This window comes from Macrotis lagotis, chromosome 1, assembly GCF_037893015.1.
Source record: "Macrotis lagotis isolate mMagLag1 chromosome 1, bilby.v1.9.chrom.fasta, whole genome shotgun sequence".
Taxonomy (NCBI): domain Eukaryota; kingdom Metazoa; phylum Chordata; class Mammalia; order Peramelemorphia; family Peramelidae; genus Macrotis; species Macrotis lagotis.
In genome coordinates, this window is record NC_133658.1 from 900,598,715 (window position 1) to 900,618,251 (window position 19,537).

The following is a 19,537-nucleotide window of genomic DNA, read 5'->3' on the forward strand; positions in this document are numbered from 1 at the left end:
GGATAGAGCACTGACCTGAGTACAAATTTGGCCTGAGACACTTAATAATTATCTAGTTGTATGCCTTTGGGCATGCACTTAATGCCATTGTCTTGCAAAGAAAAGCAACAAACAAAAAAGACATCATTCTTGGTTACTCTTTCCACAAGTTTATTTGTTTAATTGGACTTTTATGATTTGACAAAGTATTGGTGGGGATCTTGATTTCATTGGAGAAGTAGAAACTCATTGAAAAAATGTACTGGGGATCTGGGCTCTCTCCCACATCCCTAAAGGCCAACAGGGAAACCAGGAGGGAATGGGAATGGGCTGAACTGACTTTAAAGAGCTAACTCTCAAGCAAAGTCAATACTAAACCCCCAAAATAATTTTTCCAAATACTGGGACACTGAAAGATTTCCAGTAGCTAAAAATATTGTTACTGTTATATTTTTAACCACCCAAAAGGCACAAAAACACCCTTTTAATCATTTCACCCTGCCCCATCCCGAGAAACAATGGATGTTGACTACAAGTAAGAACTGAAAAAAATTACATTAAAAGCTGGCTACATCTGACCCCTTTAGATCCATGCATCTTTGGCTGGCCTGTGCCAAGTTACTTCCAAATTTGTGGGGAAAGTATCTTCCCAAGTGGATTCCTCCCTGCATATTTCCCCTCTACTCCCCATTTCGTACCATCCCTCCCTCTGTAACACCAGACACTTTGTAAACCAGCAGTGTCTTCCTTCCCCTATCCTCTCTGATTCCATCTTTCACTCCCACTCCATGGCCTGAATTCACTCCAAATTTCCTCCTAACTATTGGACAGTTCCTTCTCCTGTTGATTTCTCTTTTGTACTCCTGACCCACTTTTCCTCCAAAGACCTGAAGCCTGCATCAGACTTTTGAACAACCTGTGAAAGCCTCTCTGGAAGCCAGATGATGAGAAGTAGAAGACAAGAGGATCAACACAGGAGTTCAAGATGCTGAGCAGCAATGCATACTCACGCCATCTTGGACTCTTGCCCTGAATAAAACCAGCAATGTGAGAGGCATTGTATGGACCAAAGCAGAGTAGGAAATTCAGCATCGTGGCTCCTATCAGTCCTGCCACCCTTTTTCTCCTCTTCCAGCTGTTCCCCTTGCTCAGGATCCACACCATTCGACCATAGCAGCAGCTGGTAAGAACCAATGGGACTCCAAAGAGGACCACTGCCATCTCAAGCCTGACAGGCAGCACAATAGCCAACTGGTCTTCCATAAAATCCATGTAGCAGGTCCTATTGGTTTGCTGCTTTTTGAAGGTATCCCCCATATATTCAGAAACATAGACCACACTGCAGTGGGCACCTGCCAACAGCCAACAGCCAACACTGACCAAGCCAGCCTGGCCAGTTCTTGGCTGGGTCTTGTACCACAAAGGATAGGCAACCCCCAGGAATCGTTCCACGCTCACTGCTGTGAGGGTGAGGGAGGTGAGGTAGATGGTGGTGAAGAAAAGAAAACCTGAGAAGGGGCATAAGATGAAAGGCAGAGGCCAGTACATGCTGCTTGCTGCCTCCATCATCCGAAAGGGCAAGAAGACTAGCAGCAACAGGTCAGAGAGAGTCAGATTGAGTAGAAGAACATCTACAGCCACAGGGCGACGTCTTAGTTTACCCACAAAAACAATCAGGGCCACCAGGTTAAGGGGAAGGCCAGTGAGGAAGGTGAAGAGATAAACAGAGAAGTAGAGCCAATGGCTGCCAGAGAAGTAGCCCACGATGGCACTCTTGTCCATGTTTGGTTTCTGGTAGGGAGAAAAAGAAAAGAAATCAGAATAGAAAAACTTTCTGAGTAGCAGATGGAATTCTGAATGTGGAATCAGGAAGACTATATATATTGGCTGTGTGACCAGGGATGTCATCTGACCTCTCTGGGTCTCAGTTTCCTCACATGTAAAAGGAAGGAAAATGTCCCTCCAGTCCTTTCCACATTTAAACCTGTGGTCCTACAGTACTCTGATCTTCTGCAGCTTTTCCTAGTCCCTTATTCCCCTTCCTGCTTTCATGCCTTCATTAGCCTCATAAACTTTCTCTGTGGAAACTTCCTTCTTTTCCCTCCTCTCCTCCAAGGCATCAGTCAGGACATGCTTCCCTTTTCTTGGCCCCTTCTCTCATTTCCCCTATCCTTAGTCCTCACCTCTGTCCAAGCCAGTCCCTCCTTCAGGGCTTCCCCAAGCACTCCCATTCTCACCTCAGCCCCAGCCTGCACCTTTCCAGCATCCACGTGTCCCCTCCCTTCCTAGGAGTGTCAGGGCAGGCAGGGCACTTAGCTACTTATGATCTCCTGGGCTCCATAAACCGCAAGCAGTGAGGTCAGTGTTGAGGGCAATACAAGAGGAGCTTTCATCTCTCAAACCAAGGGATGGAAATATGCAAACAAGCAGTCAAATTTTGTAGGTCAAGTCTGAACCCTCCTGTGGAGGTTCATGGGAAGGCTTGTCCATGGCCCTGTTGGACTGTCTATCCCAGAGTTCACTGTCCAGGGGCTTAGGGCACAGATATTCCCATCTGATTTTTGAGTAGACCAAAAAACTTCAGGCTTCAGAAAAGTTCATGCTCATCTTACTCTGCCCGCCTTACTTCTACCCTCTGCTGGCCACACAGGAGGAGGACACCCTGCCCAGTGGATTTCCTCCTCCTTTCTACTGTCTCCAGAAAGCTTTCTCCCATACTCTCATCCTTTCCTGAGTTCACATCCCCAAGGCTTTCCTGAGGGCAGGGGATGCTGGGGCAGAATAGCTGTCTTGAGGTATCTGAGGGGCTGTCACTTGAGAAAGGATCCATACTTGTTCTGCTTAGCTCTGCCTGGAAACTCCAGGAGTGAGGGGTGGGGGATGCAAAGAGGCAGACTTAGATTCAACAAAATGAAGAAAATTGTGCTAGCCTTTAGGACTGAGTCTGGAGTGGTAACCTGAGAAGGGAAGGAGCCCTCAGCTTTTGAAGCTGGATGATGGTGCTTTGAGGATGTCAGAACAATTACCCTTTTGGGCCCCTCAGTCCTGAATCTGAGGCAATACTCTCTCCTCACCCTCTTATTGTTGCCCCCTCAAGAGTTTCGGAAAGTGTCTGCAGACCATGGGGAACAGAAGATGGTCTTAAGGGGGACATTACCTCTTTCCATGCCAGGCTCTGCCTCCTCTGTGGGCTCTTCATGATCCGAAAGGAGGCTCCAGCTCAATCTCCCATAGAGCTGACAGAATGACCATTGAAGACATCCCCTGGCAGCTGAGCTGTGATCCCTTCTGGCCTAGTGCCTCAGGGCCTGGGAGCCCCCTCTTTCCCTGAGGAGTTGCCCAGGACCCTCTGGTCCCACCCCCCTTCTGCACAGAGGCCACTATTTCTGAGCTGTCCCACCTGAAGTCCCTATGGTACCATGCCTCTGGCCAGCCCTGTTCCCCAAGTACCCAGACACCAGTGGGTTGAGTACTGTGCTCCAGGACCCCATGATCAACCCAAGTTTCCTCCAGTGGCTGCCAGCATCGGGTCTCACATAACCAGCCACATGGGAAGCATTGTAGGGTCCCAGACAGACTAGCAGAGTGAGCAGCGCCCCTCCAGCCACTCGGGCAGCTCTGAGCTTGCGACTGCGACTCAGGCCCGACAGGGCCAGGGCCCGCAGGCAGCCCACATAGCAGAAGGCTGTGATGGCCAGGGGAAGGAAAAAGAGCAGAAGGGAAATGCTGAGGCGGGCAGGGCCAGCCCATATTGGGTCCCAGGCTTCCAGACAGATGGGGGAGCCATTGAGGGGAATGGTCACTCCCAGGGACTTGGTGCTGTTGATCTCTTGGTCTTCCCGAGTTTCCAATCCAAACACTAGCCCCAAGTGGAAAAAGACCAGCCCCCAGATCCCTACACATACCCCGCAGGAGTAACAAGGCCTCCGGGCAGCCTGGTATCCCAATGGAAAGGCTGCCCCAAGATAGCGGCCAACACTGAGGGCGGCCAGAAAGCCACCTCCAGTATAAAGTGGGACAAAATGTGTCAAGGCAAAAGCTGGGCAAAGGGGGGTTGGGAGGGGCCAGGCACCCCCTGCCAGGGCTTCAGCTGCCTTCAGAGGAAGGGAGGCAGTCAGCAGTAGGTCAGAAGAGGCCAGATGTAGGGTGTAGATAAGACTTGGGGTGAGGCGGAGCCGAGCATGGGACACAGCCTCACTGAGGAGAATGGCATTGAGGGGCAGGCCCAGTGCAAAGGCAGCAACATAGAGGGCAAAGGAGAGCTGCGGGGGGATGTCCATGGTGCCGAGACGCAGCAGAACTCAGTCTTGGTGGCCGCACCTCCACCGGCCCTTCTGGCATGGCCTGAGGAACCACTCGGGCTCTCTAGGCTTTAGCTTCTGATCTTTAAGATGAAGAGAACAATCCATGTGTCAGGAGAAACTGGACCCACAGAATAACAAGAGAAAAGTCCAAAAGTACATCTTTCTTAATGGTCTCAGCTAATGCAGGGAGTAGCTAAACATGGTGCCCACCTAGTCACAGTCAGGCTCTTTCCCTGAGGGCAACCCCAGTTCCCTCCCAAGTCAGAGGGTCTTGGCAGCTGGGTAGCTGGCTGCTTAGGATTACCTGAAACATTCAGAAAACTTCTATGAGGAGGGGCGGGGGGAGAGGGACTTTGGAAACAGAGACTGAGTTGTCAGTATGGACTTCTGGGCCATTGAGAGGCAACCAGGAAAAACCTGAGCAAAGGTAGAGGGACACTAGGGGCTGAGAAGGGATAAAAACCACCTCTGGGGATGTGCTGAGGAAAAACTGTCAGAGATTAGAGGGGGAGGAAAAGGGCAGGATAGAGGAAGGCCTGATGATGAGGGGTTGGGGGTCCCAAGGGCACTAAGGTGCGGACAGACCTGGAGCTCCCATTGGTAAGGCTGAGTGTTGAAGGGAGCAGAAAGGAGGCACTCACCTTCTCGAAGCTGTGAATACCTCTGAGCCTTGGGGACAGACCTCAGAGAACCCAGAGACGAGAGCAAAGGGAGGTGGTTAGGGCCATAAACTAGAGGCGACCCTGCAGCCCGAGTGAGCAGCTAATGGGGCATCTCTGTCTGCAGCTGGGGGTGGGGAGGAGCAACCAAGGGACAGGGCTTTGAACTTCAAGGTTCAATGCCTTGATCCTAGCAGAAAAGTGGACCGTGGCTGGACTTGTGGCTTCTAGGGGCCCCAGGGGATGGGTGGAGAAAGCGAGGGGCTAGGAAGCCAACAGCTGACCTCTCCTAGAGGTAGAAAGGACCCTCGGGAGAAAGGTGAGAGCAGATGACCCCTGGATTCCGAGCAGTGCTAGGGTAGGAGCTGGACATGGGGCTGTGTGTGTGTTTACTGGATCCCCTAGCCTCTCTTAACATGAGTCATTCGGGTTTCTCCTTATGCCTCAGTGGCTCTTGTATACAGCCACACTGCCCGGCCAATTAGCCATGAAGCAGGCTTATGTCAATAGCTAGGGTGGGAAATGGGATGGGAAGGCAGCCACTGGTTGCTGGGAAACTCTTAGTCCCATTTCTAATCTCCTGAAGAATTGTTTTCCTCTTCTCAGATGTAGCCCTACTTTCAGCCCATTATCTCAGATCTCTCTGTGCTCCCCATATCCATCCTTAATGGGGAGTCCTGATATGGAGGCACTTCAAGACCCATCTTTTTCCTGATGCTTTAAAATCTTGTCTTTCCCAGAGGTCTTTCTAGAGAAATGAGGTGGAAGTTTCTCTCTTACTGCCCCTCACCTTCAAGATAGAATATTTCTGGAGATATCAGAGAAGAGTTGATGCTTCCAGACCTCCAGTGCTGAGAACATATAGGGGTGCACGACCTCTCCATGGAACGTTTGGGACCACTTTCTCTGACACTCCACCTGACCCCTATCCTATGATAAGAGACAGTGGCCCCCATCTCTCTTCTCTGGGTCTAGGCCATGACTCCTGAAGGTCCTTCAACCCTGTTGCCCTATCCCAGGGCTAGCCTTAGCCCACCCCATGACTCTTTCTGCTCTCTTTTTTCTCCCATCCACTCCTCCCTAGAGCTATGAGGTCAGGGCCATGCTGACCTTAGGGCAACTAGGTGGTATAGTAGATAGACCATCAAGCCAGGTGTCAGGGGGTCCAGAGTTCAAATATGACCCAGACATTTACAAACTGTGCAACAAGACAGTTAAACCTGTTTGCCTCAGTTTCCTCATCTGTAAAATGGTGAGGTGTTGTGAGAATCAAGAGACATAATCATTTTAATGTTTTATTTTCACATTACTACAATAATCTTGTTGTGAAAGTAAGCATAAACTTCCTCCCCCCCCCCAAAAAAAATACATGGAGAAATTTCATGAGAAATGAAGTGAGGGACTGGCCAATATGACCAGAAAGGACAATGATCAGTGTTGGAAGGAATGTCATAAATCTGGGATACTAATACATTTTTGGTGGAGCTGTGAATTCATCCAATCTTTCTGGAGAGAAATTTGGAATTATGCCCAAAGGGCAACAAAAATGTGCATACCCTTTGACCCTGCAATGCCACTACTGGGTCTATACCCTGAAGAGACGATGAAAAAGGGTAAAAACATCACTTGTACAAAAATATTCATAGTGGCCCTGTTTGTGGTGGCAAAGAATTGGAAATTGGGTAAATTTCCTTCAATTGGAGAATGGCTTAGCAAACTGTTGTATATGTATGTCACAGAACACTATTGTTCTATTAGAAACCTGGAGGGATGGGAATTCAGGGAAGCCTGGAAGGATTTGCATGAACTGATGCTGAACAAGATGAGCAGAACCAGAAAAACACTGTACACCCTAACAGCAACATGGGGGCGATGATCAACCTTGATGGATTTGCTCACTCCATCAGTGCAACAATCAGGGACAATTTGGGGGTATCTGTGGGAGAATACCATCTGTGTCCAAAGAAAGAATCATGGAGTTTGAACAAAGACCAAAAACTATTACCTTTAATTTAGAAAAAAGAAACCCATTATCTTATTATGTAATTCTGCTATCTCTTATACTTTATTTTTCTTCATTGAGGATATGATTTCTCCCTCATCACATTCAACTTAGATCAATATATACCATGGAAACATTGTAAAGACTAACAGACTACCTTCTGTGGAGGGGGGAGGGAAGGAAGATTGGGGGGAAATTGTAAAACTCAAATAAAATCTCAAATTAAAAAAAAAGAAATGAAGTGAGAAGGAAAAAAAAGTGTACTTGAGACTTGTTCAAATACTATTGACTCTGTCTCTGGAATGGATCTCATTCTTTATCATAAGTCCAACAGAGAAGTTGCTTCAACATTTTTTTCCCACAATTGCTATTGTTAACTGTATTTCCTTCCATTCTATTCCTCCCCACTCCCATTTATTTTATTCCCTCTCTCTCCTTTCGCTCTGTCCCTCCTCAGAATTGTGTTGTATCTCACTACCTCTCCCACATTCTTCCCTCTCTTCTATCACCTGTAGCCTCCTTCCCTCCCTCTGTCCCCTTTCTCCCATCCCTTTCCCTTTCTTTTTCCTCTAGGGTAAGAAAAATTTCTGTCCTATTGAGTGTGTATGTTATTTCTTCTGAGTCATTTCTGAAGAGAATGAAGGCTCACTCATTCTCCCCCATGTTCCTCCTACTTCTTTGCAAAAACTTTTTAACTCTTTTACGTGAAATATCTTTAACCCATTCTACCTCCCTTTCCCTTTGTCACCTTTTTCACCCATTGAACCATCTTTATACTGTATTATACCATTATATTCAGCCTTGTCTTTATGCTCCTCCTAACTGCTCTTATGAGAAGATTCATATGAGTTATCACAATCTTCTTCCCATGCAGGAATACAAGCAGTTCAGCATCTTTAAGTCCTTCATAATTAGTTCTTCCCATTCACCCCTCTGTGCTTTGCCTGAGTCCTGTACTTGAAGATCAGACTTGCTGTTCAGCTGTGGTTGTTTCAAGAGGAAAGTTTGAAAGTCCCCTGTATCATTGAATGTCCATCTTTTCCCCTGAAAGAAGATGTTCAGTTTTCCTGGGTAGTTTATTCTCAGTTGTAATCCAAGCTCTTTTACCTTATAGAATATCATATTCCAAACCCTATGAGCCCTTAATATAGATGCTGCCAAATCCTGTATAATCCTGTTGGTTGGGTTCTTCTCCTTCATTATCAAAGAAGACCAAGCTGACATCACTATCTTTGAGACAAATGATAGTGTGCCTGACTGTGACTGATCAAACCAATTTGAACTCAGAATGCCCTACCAAAAGTTGGACACCATGTCCTTTCCAAGGATATACACATCGACAATGAAGTTGACACTAGCATCGCCAAAGCTAGTTCAATATTTGTGAGGTTCCAAATGAAAGTGTGAGAGAGAAGAGGTATAAGACTAACTACCAAACTGAAGGTCTATAGAGCTGGGTGCTGACCTCATTGCTTTATGCCTATGAAACCTGGACAGTCTACCATGTCCGTGTAAACAACTAAGATAGGTACTCTAAACTTACAGATGTCACGTTTCCTTTGAGATGCTTCAATAGCACCATGCTAATTGAATTGTTTCTTTCTGGCTGCTTGTAGTATTTTCTCTTTGACTTTGGAGTACTGGAATTTGATATTCCTGGGAGGTTTTTTTTGGGGTGGAATCTCTTTTGGAGGTGATTGGTGGATTCCCTCAATTTCTATTTTTACCCTCTACTTCTAGGATATCAGGGCACTTTTGCTGAATTATTTCTTGAAAAACAAAGTCTACACCCTTTTTCTGGTCATGACTTTCAGGTAGTCAATAATTTTTTTTAATCTTTTTTATTTTTTTAGGTTTTTTGTAAGGAAAATGGGGTTAAGTGACTTGCCCAAGGCCACACAGCTAGGTAATAAGTGTCTAAGGCCAGATTTGAACTCAGATACTCCTGACTCCAGGGCCAGTGCTCTATCCACTGCACCACCTAGACACCCCGCCAATAATTTTTCAGTTGTCTATTCTGGATCTGTTTTACAGGTCAGTTGTTTTTACAATAGGATAGTTCACATTTTCTTCTAGTTTTTCAATCTTTTGGTTTTATATTATTGTTGCTTGATTTCTCACACAGTCATCAGCTTTCTTTAGCTCCAATGGGGGGGTCCATTGCTCATCCAAAAAATATCTGAAATTTTCCAAGTTATATGTCATGAAGAGGTTATCCCCTTGAAGAAGGTATCCCCAAGGATACCTTCATTGTCCATCCCTATAAAAGTAAAGGGAATGGGGCAGCTAGGTGGCATAGTGGATAAAGCACCGGCCCTGGAGTCAGGAGTACCTGGGTTCAAATCGGGTCTCAGACACTTAATAATGACCTAGCTGTGTGGCTTTGGGCAAACCACTTAACCTTGTTTGCCTTGCAAACCCCTCCCCCCCAAAAAAAACAAACAAAAAAAAGTAAAGGGAATAGATTGTCCTGTGACAATCACAGGGGTATTTGTCTGTTAGTCATTGCTGGTAAGATTCTTGCCAGAGTCCTTCTCAATAGGTAGAAGATGGTCACCTTCCTAAGAGCTAGTGTGGTTTCAGAAAGGATAGAGGAACAGTTGATATGGTGTTTGCTGCCCAACAATTCCAGGAAAAATGCAAGGAACAGAACAGAGATCTGTATATAACAGTATTAGATCTGACCAAGGTCTTTGATGCCTTATAGAAAATGTCAAATTTTGGTTGCCCAGAGAAGTTCAGGATGCCCAGGTTCTAGATTTCCGAGTCACCAGTGGAGTGAAGTTAGGATGTGTCCTTTTTCCCCATGCTTTTTAGAATGATGTTTTCAGCCATGTTATCAAATGCTTTCACTGAAGATGAACATGGCCTCAAGAGCAGTTGCTACACTGGTGGCAAATTCTTCCACTTGAAAAGACTACAAGCCAAGACCAAAGTGGAGGGAGTATTGGTGCAGGATCTTCTGTTTGCAGATGATTGTGCACTCAATGCAGCCTTTGAAACTGAACTGCAACAAAGTAGAAATTGATTCTCTACTGCTTGTTCTAATTTTGGTCTAACAATTAAAACCAAGAAGACACAGGTGCTCCATCAACCAGCACCACACCATTCATATGTGGGACCATCAATTACAGCATATGGAGAAGTTCTGAGTACTTTGAACAAGTTCACTTACCTTGGCAATGTCCTTTCCAAGGAGATACACATTGACAGTGAAGTTGATACTTGCCTTGCCAAAGCTAGTTCAATATTTGGGAGGCTCTGAATGAAAGTGTGGGAGAGAAGAGGTATAAGACTGACTACCAAACTGAAAGTCTACAGAGCTGGGTGCTGACCTCATTGCTTTATGCCTCTGAAACCTGGACAGTCTACCAGTGCCATGTCAGGAAATGGAGTCGCTTTCATTTAAATTGTTTGAGGAAGATTCTGAAGATCACCTGGTAGGAGAAGATACCAGTCACTGAGTTCCTTTCTCAAGCCAAACGGCCTACCATTCCAACATTTTACAGAAAGTGTTACTATGATGGGCTGGACACATTGCTAGAATGCCAGATGTATGCTTGCCAAAAAGCTATTTTATGGAGAACTCACACAAGACAAGTGCTTACAAAGGAGTCAGAAGAAGCAATCCTGAGACATCCTGAAGGTCTCATTGAAAAACTGTAGAATTAATTGTACAGCATGGGAGATACTGGCACAGGTTCACCAAACGTGGCATGCCCTCATCAGTGACAGTGCTACACCCTATGAGGAAGACAGAATTGAAGCAGCTCAAATGAAACATGACATCCATAAGTTTAGAGTGCCCACCCCAGATGTTTTCACATGGACTATTTGTGCCCAACTGATGATAGAGCATTCCGAGCCCATATTGTTCTTATCAGCCACAGTCGGATACACTGCCATTTGTCTTAAACATACTGATGTCATTTTGGTCTTCTTCGATAAAGAAAGACAAGAACCATATGTTTAGCATTGATAATATTTCATTATCTATGGTAACTTTAGGAAGATGTAGTTTCCTTTCTTATCCCTTTCAATTCGATCTGTTTTTGTGTTTGGTTTGTCTGAGCTTAGGATTGCTACCCCTGCTTTTTTTACTTCAGTCGAAGCATAGTACATTTTGCTCCAGACTTTTACCTTTCCTCTGTGTGCATATCTCCGCTTCAAAAGTATTTCTTATAAACATCATATTGTAGAATTCTGGTTTTAATCCATTTTGTTTCCATTTTATGGGAGGGTTCATCTCATCCACATGCACAGTTACAATTACTAACTCTGAATTACCCTCCATTCTATTTCTCTCTTCTTTCACCCTTTCTCTCCTCATCAGTGTTTGGCTCCTGATCGCCACCTCCCTCAATTTGCTCTCCCTTCTATCAGGCTCCTTCCCTTTTATTTCCCAGTTCTATTTCCCCTCTCACTTTTACTCTCCCTTCTTCCTTTCCTTCTATCAGCCCCTCCTTCCATTTTCTTTTCCCTTTCCCTGCAGGGTAAGATAAATTTCTAAAACCAATTGAGTATCTTACTCCCTCTTTGAGTTAAACTTGATGAGAGTAAGATACAAGCAATTCTCACTTCCTTCTTTCTGACTACACTAGTAGGTTCTTTGTGCCCCTTTATGTGGTGCGTTTTAGTTCATTCTGCCTCTCTTTACTCTTCCCAGTACAATCTTTTACTCCTTGCTTTAATTTTTATATATCATCACATTAAAATCGGCTCCTGGCTATACCCTTTCTCTAAATATACTCCTTCAAATAGAGATACAGTTCTCAAGAGTTAGAAGAATCCTTTTCCAGTATAGGGCTGTAAAGAGTTTAGTCTTATTGAAAAAACAGCACTGAGATAGGGGTTGGGGCTTGTGGTTGTTTAGTAATTTCTCCATCGTGTCTGACTCTTCATAATCCCATTTGGAGTTTTGTAGGCTGTGGGAACACAGGCTATTCTAACAGCCATGACACAAATCATTTCCAAGTAAACCACCACCTGGACAGTCTCAGGAGCTGGCATGCTGCCCTGAGAGATAAAGTGCACCAGAGTCCTTGGGAGCTAGACATTCTGCCCCACAGACCAAGGGCACTAGACACAGCTGTGTTTTACCACCTCCTCCCTCACATACCCCCTTATCCTGTAATGCAACTTACCCTGCTTGTGCATTCCCCCATTCCCTCATTATTCTTTGTTCTACTCTGGAAGACCTAACAGTATATATGTAATAGCTAAGCAGTAATAAAATTGAGCTGGAGGCATAAGGCAGTGGTGGCTTGACTCCTTATTCTCCACTCCCCTCCGGGAGGGAGGTCGCTGTGGGCCCCAAGGTAAAGCAAGCCACAAAGTAGGCAGAGTTACTGGAGTGGTTTGCCATGTCCTCTTCCAGCTCCTTTTACAGAAGAGAAAACTAGGAGAAAAACAGGGGGAAGTGACTTCCCCAGGGTTACAAATACAGTAAGATTCTGAGGCCAGATTTGAACTCAGGAAGACAAATCTTCCTAACCCAGGCTTGGTACTCTATGCACTAAGACACCCCCTCTAGCTGAAGGACTGGGGATACAAACCCCAACACAAAGCATTCCCTGCCTTCAAGGAATTTACATTCTCTTTGGTAAAACAACATGGAAGTAAGTACAAAATATTTACATGTCAGGGAGGTCCTCTAGAGGACCTAGCATGAAATGTGCTGCTTTAAAGGGACTGGGGATTCCAAAAGGTAGAGAAGAGAATGGTGTGCACTTCAGGCCTGCATGGGCAAGAGAAGGGGACCTGTGGGGGACAATGGAAAAACTGAGGCTTTGGGTTACAATCACACTTTCAGAGCGTACCTCTTCATGATCCTTGGCCCAAGCCATTTATCTTCCTTTGGTCTCATTTGTTAAGGTAAGCGATTTCTGAGATTTCTGTCTTCTCTCAGAGCCCAGCTGTTTTATCGTCTATTCCCTTAGTCCTACCACTCCCTCCCTGCTTGAATTCAAACCTCCTTTATAAACTGAGAAAGACAGTCAAGAAAGAAAGACATTATTAGTTACTCTTTCCACCAAATTTATTTGTTTAATTAGACTTTTATGGTTTTTCATAAATGCCAGTGAGGATCTTGATTTCATTGGAAAAGCAGAAACTCTGAAAAAAATGTGTTGTGGAACCAGGCTCTCTCCCACATTTCTGGAGGGCAGCAAGGGCACAAGGAAGGAATGGGCTGAACTGACTCTATAGAGCTAACTCTCCATCCAAGTCAGTAGTAAATCCCAGAAATACTCTTTTTCAAATACTAGGACACTCAGAGTTTTCCAGTAGTTCAAATTATTGTTACTCTTTATCTTTTTTTAATCATCCAAAAGGCACCTTTTAATCATTTCACCCTGCCCAGGAATGGTCCTAGGGAACAATGGATGCTGTTTACAAATGAGAATTAAGAAAAAAATATTCCTTTGAAAACTTGCTACATCTGACCCCCTCAATTATTCCAAAATTTATGGGAAGTGTCTTCCCAAGTAGGTTCCTCCCTGCATAATTCCTCTCTTCTCCCCACTTTATCCCATCCCTCCCTCTGTAACCCCAGATACTTTTTAACCCCTCTAATTCCATCTTTCACTCCCACTCCATGGCTTTCACTCCTTGTTTCCTCCTAACTATTGGACAGTTCCTTCTCCTGTCCATTTCTCTCTTGTATTCCCAACTCATTTCCACCACCACCCCGCTCCACCATGCCCTGGAGTCTCCATTAGATTCCTAACCAACCTGTGAAAGTTCCTGTGGAAGCCAGATGATGAGAAGTAAAAGACAAAGGGATTAACACAAGGGTTCAAGGTGCTGAGCAGCAATGCATATCCATGCCAGCTTGGACTCTTGTCCTGAATAAACAATGTGGGATGCACTGAATAGGCCAAAGCAGAGTTGGAAATTGAACATCGTGACCCCTGTCAACCCTGCCACCTTTTTCTTCCTCTTCCAGCTGTTCCCCTTGCCCAAGATCCACAGCATTTGACCATAGCAGTAACTGGTAAGAACCAATGGGACTCCAAAGAGGACCACTGCCATCTCAAGCCTAACAGGCAGCACAATAGCCAACTGGTCTTCCATAAAATCCATGTAGCAGGTCCTATTGGTTTGCTGCTTTTTGAAGGTATCCCCCATATATTCAGCAACATAGACCACACTGCAGTGGGCACCTGCCAACAGCCAACACTGACCAAGCCAGCCTGGCTAGTTCTTGGCTGGGTCTTGTACCACAAAGGATAGGCAACCCCCAGGAATCATTCCACGCTCACTGCTGTGAGGGTGAGGGAGGTGAGGTAGATGGTGGTGAAGAAAAGAAAACCTGAGAGGGTGCATAAGATGAATGGCAGAGGCCAGTACATGCTGCTTGCTGCCTCCATCATCCAGAAGGGCAAGAAGACAGAGAGAGTCATATTGAGTAGAAGAATAACCACAGCCACAGGGCGATGCCTTAGTTTACCCACAAAACAGTCAGGGCCACCAGGTTGAGGGGAAGTCCAGTGAGGAAGGTGAAGAGGTAGACAGAGAAGTAGAGCCAATGGCTGCCAGAGAAGTAACCTGTGATGGCACTCTTGTCCGTGATGGTTTCTGGTAGGGAGAGAAAGAAAAGAAATCAGAGTAGAAAACCTTCTGAGCAGCAGATGGAATTCTGAATGTGGAATCATGGAGACTATATATACTGGCTGTGTGACCATGGGCAAGTCTTCTGACCTCTCTGGGTCTGTTTCCTCACATATAAAAGAAAGGAAAAGGTCTCTGCAGTCCTTTCCATGTTTAAACCTATGGTTCTACAGTACTCTGATCTTCTGCAGCTTTTCCTAGTCCCAATACAAGAGGAGCTCTCATCTCTCAAACCAAGGGATGGAAATATGCAAGCAGGCAGTCAAATTCTGTAGTTCAAGTCTGAACCCTCCTGTGGAGGATCCTGGGAAGGCTTGTCCATGGCCCTATTGGGCTGTCACTCACAGGGTTCACTATCCAGGGGCTTAGGGCGCAGATATTCCCATTGGATTCTTGAATAGACCAGAAAACTTCAGGCTTCAGAAAATTTTGTGCTCACATCCTTCTGCTCTTTAAGACTACCTCTCCTTGTCTTAGGACAGTGGTGGGATTCAGTCAATTCTGACTGGTTTGGCAGATACCTAATTTTATGTTGAATTCAACAAACCAGTGGTTACATTTTTTCATCAATCCAAGAAGAACCAAATTGACCTTACCAAAATAGCCAGACAACTTGGAATCAAAATTATAAAGATTGGTAGAGTTTCAGGACCAAGAAGAACTGCCTGTGTTTAAGGTCAATCCTAATTGTGTGATGTGCTCATCCAGCTCCACATCACTATTTTTATTCAAATAAAAAGTATTTAGGTATGACTGCCTGCCTGGAGCATATATATGTTTTATAGCTGATTTGGCATTGATGTTTAATATTTTAATCAAAATTTCTTGTCTCTCAAATGCACTGCAAATAGGAAATATGGACATAATAAAAGCTGAAAAATTCATAACAAGAATTAAAGCACTTCAAAAAATGAATTACTTCAGAAACCTACAAAAATATAAAATTTATAGAAAATCACCAATTTGTTAGACTTCCTTGGGAAAGACTTTAGAAAACATAACAAATTTGAAAAAAAATATGAACATTTAAAAGCAATTTTAAGGTAGGAATAAATTACAATTTCTCAATTTTTTTAGAGCCAGATTACTTTAATATTGAAGAGGTAGTAGTTCCATGGAAAGCAACTAAAAAACAATTGCTTGTATTTAATGACATTTTATTACCAAATTGATAATGATTGAAAAGATTTCATGGAAAACATTTTTTAAAAATTCCCAGAACTGGGGGCGGCTAAGTGGCACAGTGGATAGAGCACCCGGCCCTGGAGTCAGGAGGACCTGAGTTCAAATCTGACCTCAGATACTTAATAATTTCCTAGCTGTGTGGCCTTGGGCAAGCCACTTAACCCCATTGCCTTGCAAAAACCAAAATCTATAAAAAAAAATTCCCAGAACTATGCAGTTCCTGAAAGTGTTCAGAGAGCTAAAAATATTGTTAGAACAATTGCTGTAAGTTCAGCAGCAGAAAGGGGATTTTCAAAGATGAAGACTATATGTTCAGAGAGAGAAGTTGCCAAACTGTTTCTAATATATCAAACACAATGACTATTAGTCTAATCAATCTACCATAAGGATAAATCACGCAGTTGATGATGCTTGTATTAAAACAAAGAAAATTGTGAGGATGCCGATCAAAAAACAATACGTAAATATCAGAAATAACAGGGATTTTGGTTCAGGTTTTTAATAGTTTTCAATAACATTTTAAAACTTTCATATAACATAATCTAGTTTTGTGAACTTTTATTGTTCTTGAGTATTAAAAATATGAAATATTAAACTATCTTTCATTATGTCTTTTTGTATACTTAAAAGGATCATTAGGGCAGAGAATCAGTTAATTTATTTGAATCTCACTCCCGTCTTAGAGGATTGTCTCCCCTTTTCTCCCAGGTGGTAGCCAAAGTATCTTGCTCTGCCCACTTTACTCCTACCATCTGTTTGCCACACAGGAGGAGGACACCCTGCCCAGTAGATTTCTTCTGCCTTTATTCTCTCTCCAGGAAATTTTCTCCCATGACTCTCATCCTTTCCTGAGTTCACATCCCCAAGTCTTTCCTGAGGGCAAGGGATGCTGGGGCAGAATAGCTGTCTTGAGGTATCTGAGGGGCTGTCACATGAAAGAGGATCCATACTTGTTCCCCTTAGGTCTGCCTGGAAACTCCAGGAATGAGGGGTGGAAGATGCAAAGAGGCAGACTTAGATTCAACAAAAGGAGGGAAAATGTGATAGCCTTTAGAACGGAGTCTAGAGTAGGAACCTGAGAAGGGAAGGAGCCCTCAGCTTTTGAAGCTGGATGATGGTGCTTGGGAATGTCCAAGTAGATGCCCTTTTGGGACTCTCACAGCTCTGAAGCTGCACCTTCTCCTTGCCTTCTTATTGTTGCCCCCCGCCAAAGATTCTGAATGTGTCTGAGGACTGTGGAGTAGAAGGAGATGGTCTTAAGGGAGACATTACCTCTTTCCATGCCAGGCTCTGCCTCCTCTGTGGGCTCTTCATGATCCGAAAGGAGGCTCCGGCTCAATCTCCCATAGAGCTGACAGAATGACCATTGAAGACATCCCCTGGCAGCTGAGCTGTGATCCCTTCTGGCCTAGTGCCTCAGGGCCTGGGAGCCCCCTCTTTCCCTGAAGAGTTGCCCAGGACCCTCTGGTCCCACCCCCCTTCTGCACAGAGGCCACTATTTCTGAGCTGTCCCACCTGAAGTCCCTATGGTACCATGCCTCTGGCCAGCCCTGTTCCCCAAGTACCCAGACACCAGTGGGTTGAGTACTGTGCTCCAGGACCCCATGATCAACCCAAGTTTCCTCCAGTGGCTGCCAGCATCGGGTCTCACATAACCAGCCACATGGGAAGCATTGTAGGGTCCCAGACAGACTAGCAGAGTGAGCAGCGCCCCTCCAGCCACTCGGGCAGCTCTGAGCTTGCGACTGCGACTCAGGCCCGACAGGGCCAGGGCCCGCAGGCAGCCCACATAGCAGAAGGCTGTGATGGCCAGGGGAAGGAAAAAGAGCAGAAGGGAAATGCTGAGGCGGGCAGGGCCAGCCCATATTGGGTCCCAGGCTTCCAGACAGATGGGGGAGCCATTGAGGGGAATGGTCACTCCCAGGGACTTGGTGCTGTTGATCTCTTGGTCTTCCCGAGTTTCCAATCCAAACACTAGCCCCAAGTGGAAAAAGACCAGCCCCCAGATCCCTACACATACCCCGCAGGAGTAACAAGGCCTCCGGGCAGCCTGGTATCCCAATGGAAAGGCTGCCCCAAGATAGCGGCCAACACTGAGGGCGGCCAGAAAGCCACCTCCAGTATAAAGTGGGACAAAATGTGTCAAGGCAAAAGCTGGGCAAAGGGGGGTTGGGAGGGGCCAGGCACCCCCTGCCAGGGCTTCAGCTGCCTTCAGAGGAAGGGAGGCAGTCAGCAGTAGGTCAGAAGAGGCCAGATGTAGGGTGTAGATAAGACTTGGGGTGAGGCGGAGCCGAGCATGGGACACAGCCTCACTGAGGAGAATGGCATTGAGGGGCAGGCCCAGTGCAAAGGCAGCAACATAGAGGGCAAAGGAGAGCTGCGGGGGGATGTCCATGGTGCCGAGACGCAGCAGAACTCAGTCTTGGTGGCCGCACCTCCACCGGCCCTTCTGGCATGGCCTGAGGAACCACTCGGGCTCTCTAGGCTTTAGCTTCTGATCTTTAAGATGAAGAGAACAATCCATGTGTCAGGAGAAACTGGACCCACAGAATAACAAGAGAAAAGTCCAAAAGTACATCTTTCTTAATGGTCTCAGCTAATGCAGGGAGTAGCTAAACATGGTGCCCACCTAGTCACAGTCAGGCTCTTTCCCTGAGGGCAACCCCAGTTCCCTCCCAAGTCAGAGGGTCTTGGCAGCTGGGTAGCTGGCTGCTTAGGATTACCTGAAACATTCAGAAAACTTCTATGAGGAGGGGCGGGGGGAGAGGGACTTTGGAAACAGAGACTGAGTTGTCAGTATGGACTTCTGGGCCATTGAGAGGCAACCAGGAAAAACCTGAGCAAAGGTAGAGGGACACTAGGGGCTGAGAAGGGATAAAAACCACCTCTGGGGATGTGCTGAGGAAAAACTGTCAGAGATTAGAGGGGGAGGAAAAGGGCAGGATAGAGGAAGGCCTGATGATGAGGGGTTGGGGGTCCCAAGGGCACTAAGGTGCGGACAGACCTGGAGCTCCCATTGGTAAGGCTGAGTGTTGAAGGGAGCAGAAAGGAGGCACTCACCTTCTCGAAGCTGTGAATACCTCTGAGCCTTGGGGACAGACCTCAGAGAACCCAGAGACGAGAGCAAAGGGAGGTGGTTAGGGCCATAAACTAGAGGCGACCCTGCAGCCCGAGTGAGCAGCTAATGGGGCATCTCTGTCTGCAGCTGGGGGTGGGGAGGAGCAACCAAGGGACAGGGCTTTGAACTTCAAGGTTCAATGCCTTGATCCTAGCAGAAAAGTGGACCGTGGCTGGACTTGTGGCTTCTAGGGGCCCCAGGGGATGGGTGGAGAAAGCGAGGGCCTAGGAAGCCAACAGCTGACCTCTCCTAGAGGTAGAAAGGACCCTCGGGAGAAAGGTGAGAGCAGATGACCCGTGGATTCTGAGCAGTGCTAGGGTAGGAGCTGGACATGGGGCTGTGTGTGTGTTTACTGGATCCCCTAGCCTCTCTTAACATGAGTCATTCGGGTTTCTCCTTATGCCTCAGTGGCTCTTGTATACAGCCACACTGCCCGGCCAATTAGCCATGAAGCAGGCTTATGTCAATAGCTAGGGTGGGAAATGGGATGGGAAGGCAGCCACTGGTTGCTGGGAAACTCTTAGTCCCATTTCTAATCTCCTGAAGAATTGTTTTCCTCTTCTCAGATGTAGCCCTACTTTCAGCCCATTATCTCAGATCTCTCTGTGCTCCCCATATCCATCCTTAATGGGGAGTCCTGATATGGAGGCACTTCAAGACCCATCTTTTTCCTGATGCT

General features: G+C 46.0%; 3 protein-coding genes across 3 annotated transcripts; all 3 read right to left on the reverse strand.

Moving 5' to 3' along the window:
• FFAR3 (free fatty acid receptor 3) lies at nt 1–3,222 on the reverse strand. The gene is made up of 2 exons (XM_074218918.1): nt 3,137–3,222; nt 1–1,770 (listed from the first exon to the last, which is right to left on the reverse strand). The coding sequence occupies exons 1-2, from the start codon at nt 3,176–3,178 to the stop codon at nt 796–798; spliced, it is 1,017 nt and encodes a 338-aa protein (XP_074075019.1). The 5' UTR covers nt 3,179–3,222; the 3' UTR covers nt 1–795.
• A 127-nt stretch (nt 3,223–3,349) lies between these two features.
• On the reverse strand, nt 3,350–4,376 carry LOC141509393 (free fatty acid receptor 1-like). The gene has a single exon (XM_074218920.1). The coding sequence runs from the start codon at nt 4,257–4,259 to the stop codon at nt 3,360–3,362; it is 900 nt and encodes a 299-aa protein (XP_074075021.1). The 5' UTR covers nt 4,260–4,376; the 3' UTR covers nt 3,350–3,359.
• An 8,592-nt stretch (nt 4,377–12,968) lies between these two features.
• Nucleotides 12,969–18,251, reverse strand: LOC141509395 (free fatty acid receptor 1-like). The gene is made up of 2 exons (XM_074218923.1): nt 17,013–18,251; nt 12,969–14,522 (listed from the first exon to the last, which is right to left on the reverse strand). Exon 1 carries the CDS (start codon nt 18,133–18,135, stop codon nt 17,236–17,238), a length of 900 nt encoding a protein of 299 aa, XP_074075024.1. The 5' UTR covers nt 18,136–18,251; the 3' UTR covers nt 12,969–14,522; nt 17,013–17,235.
• Between the last annotated feature and the right edge of the window lie 1,286 nt (nt 18,252–19,537).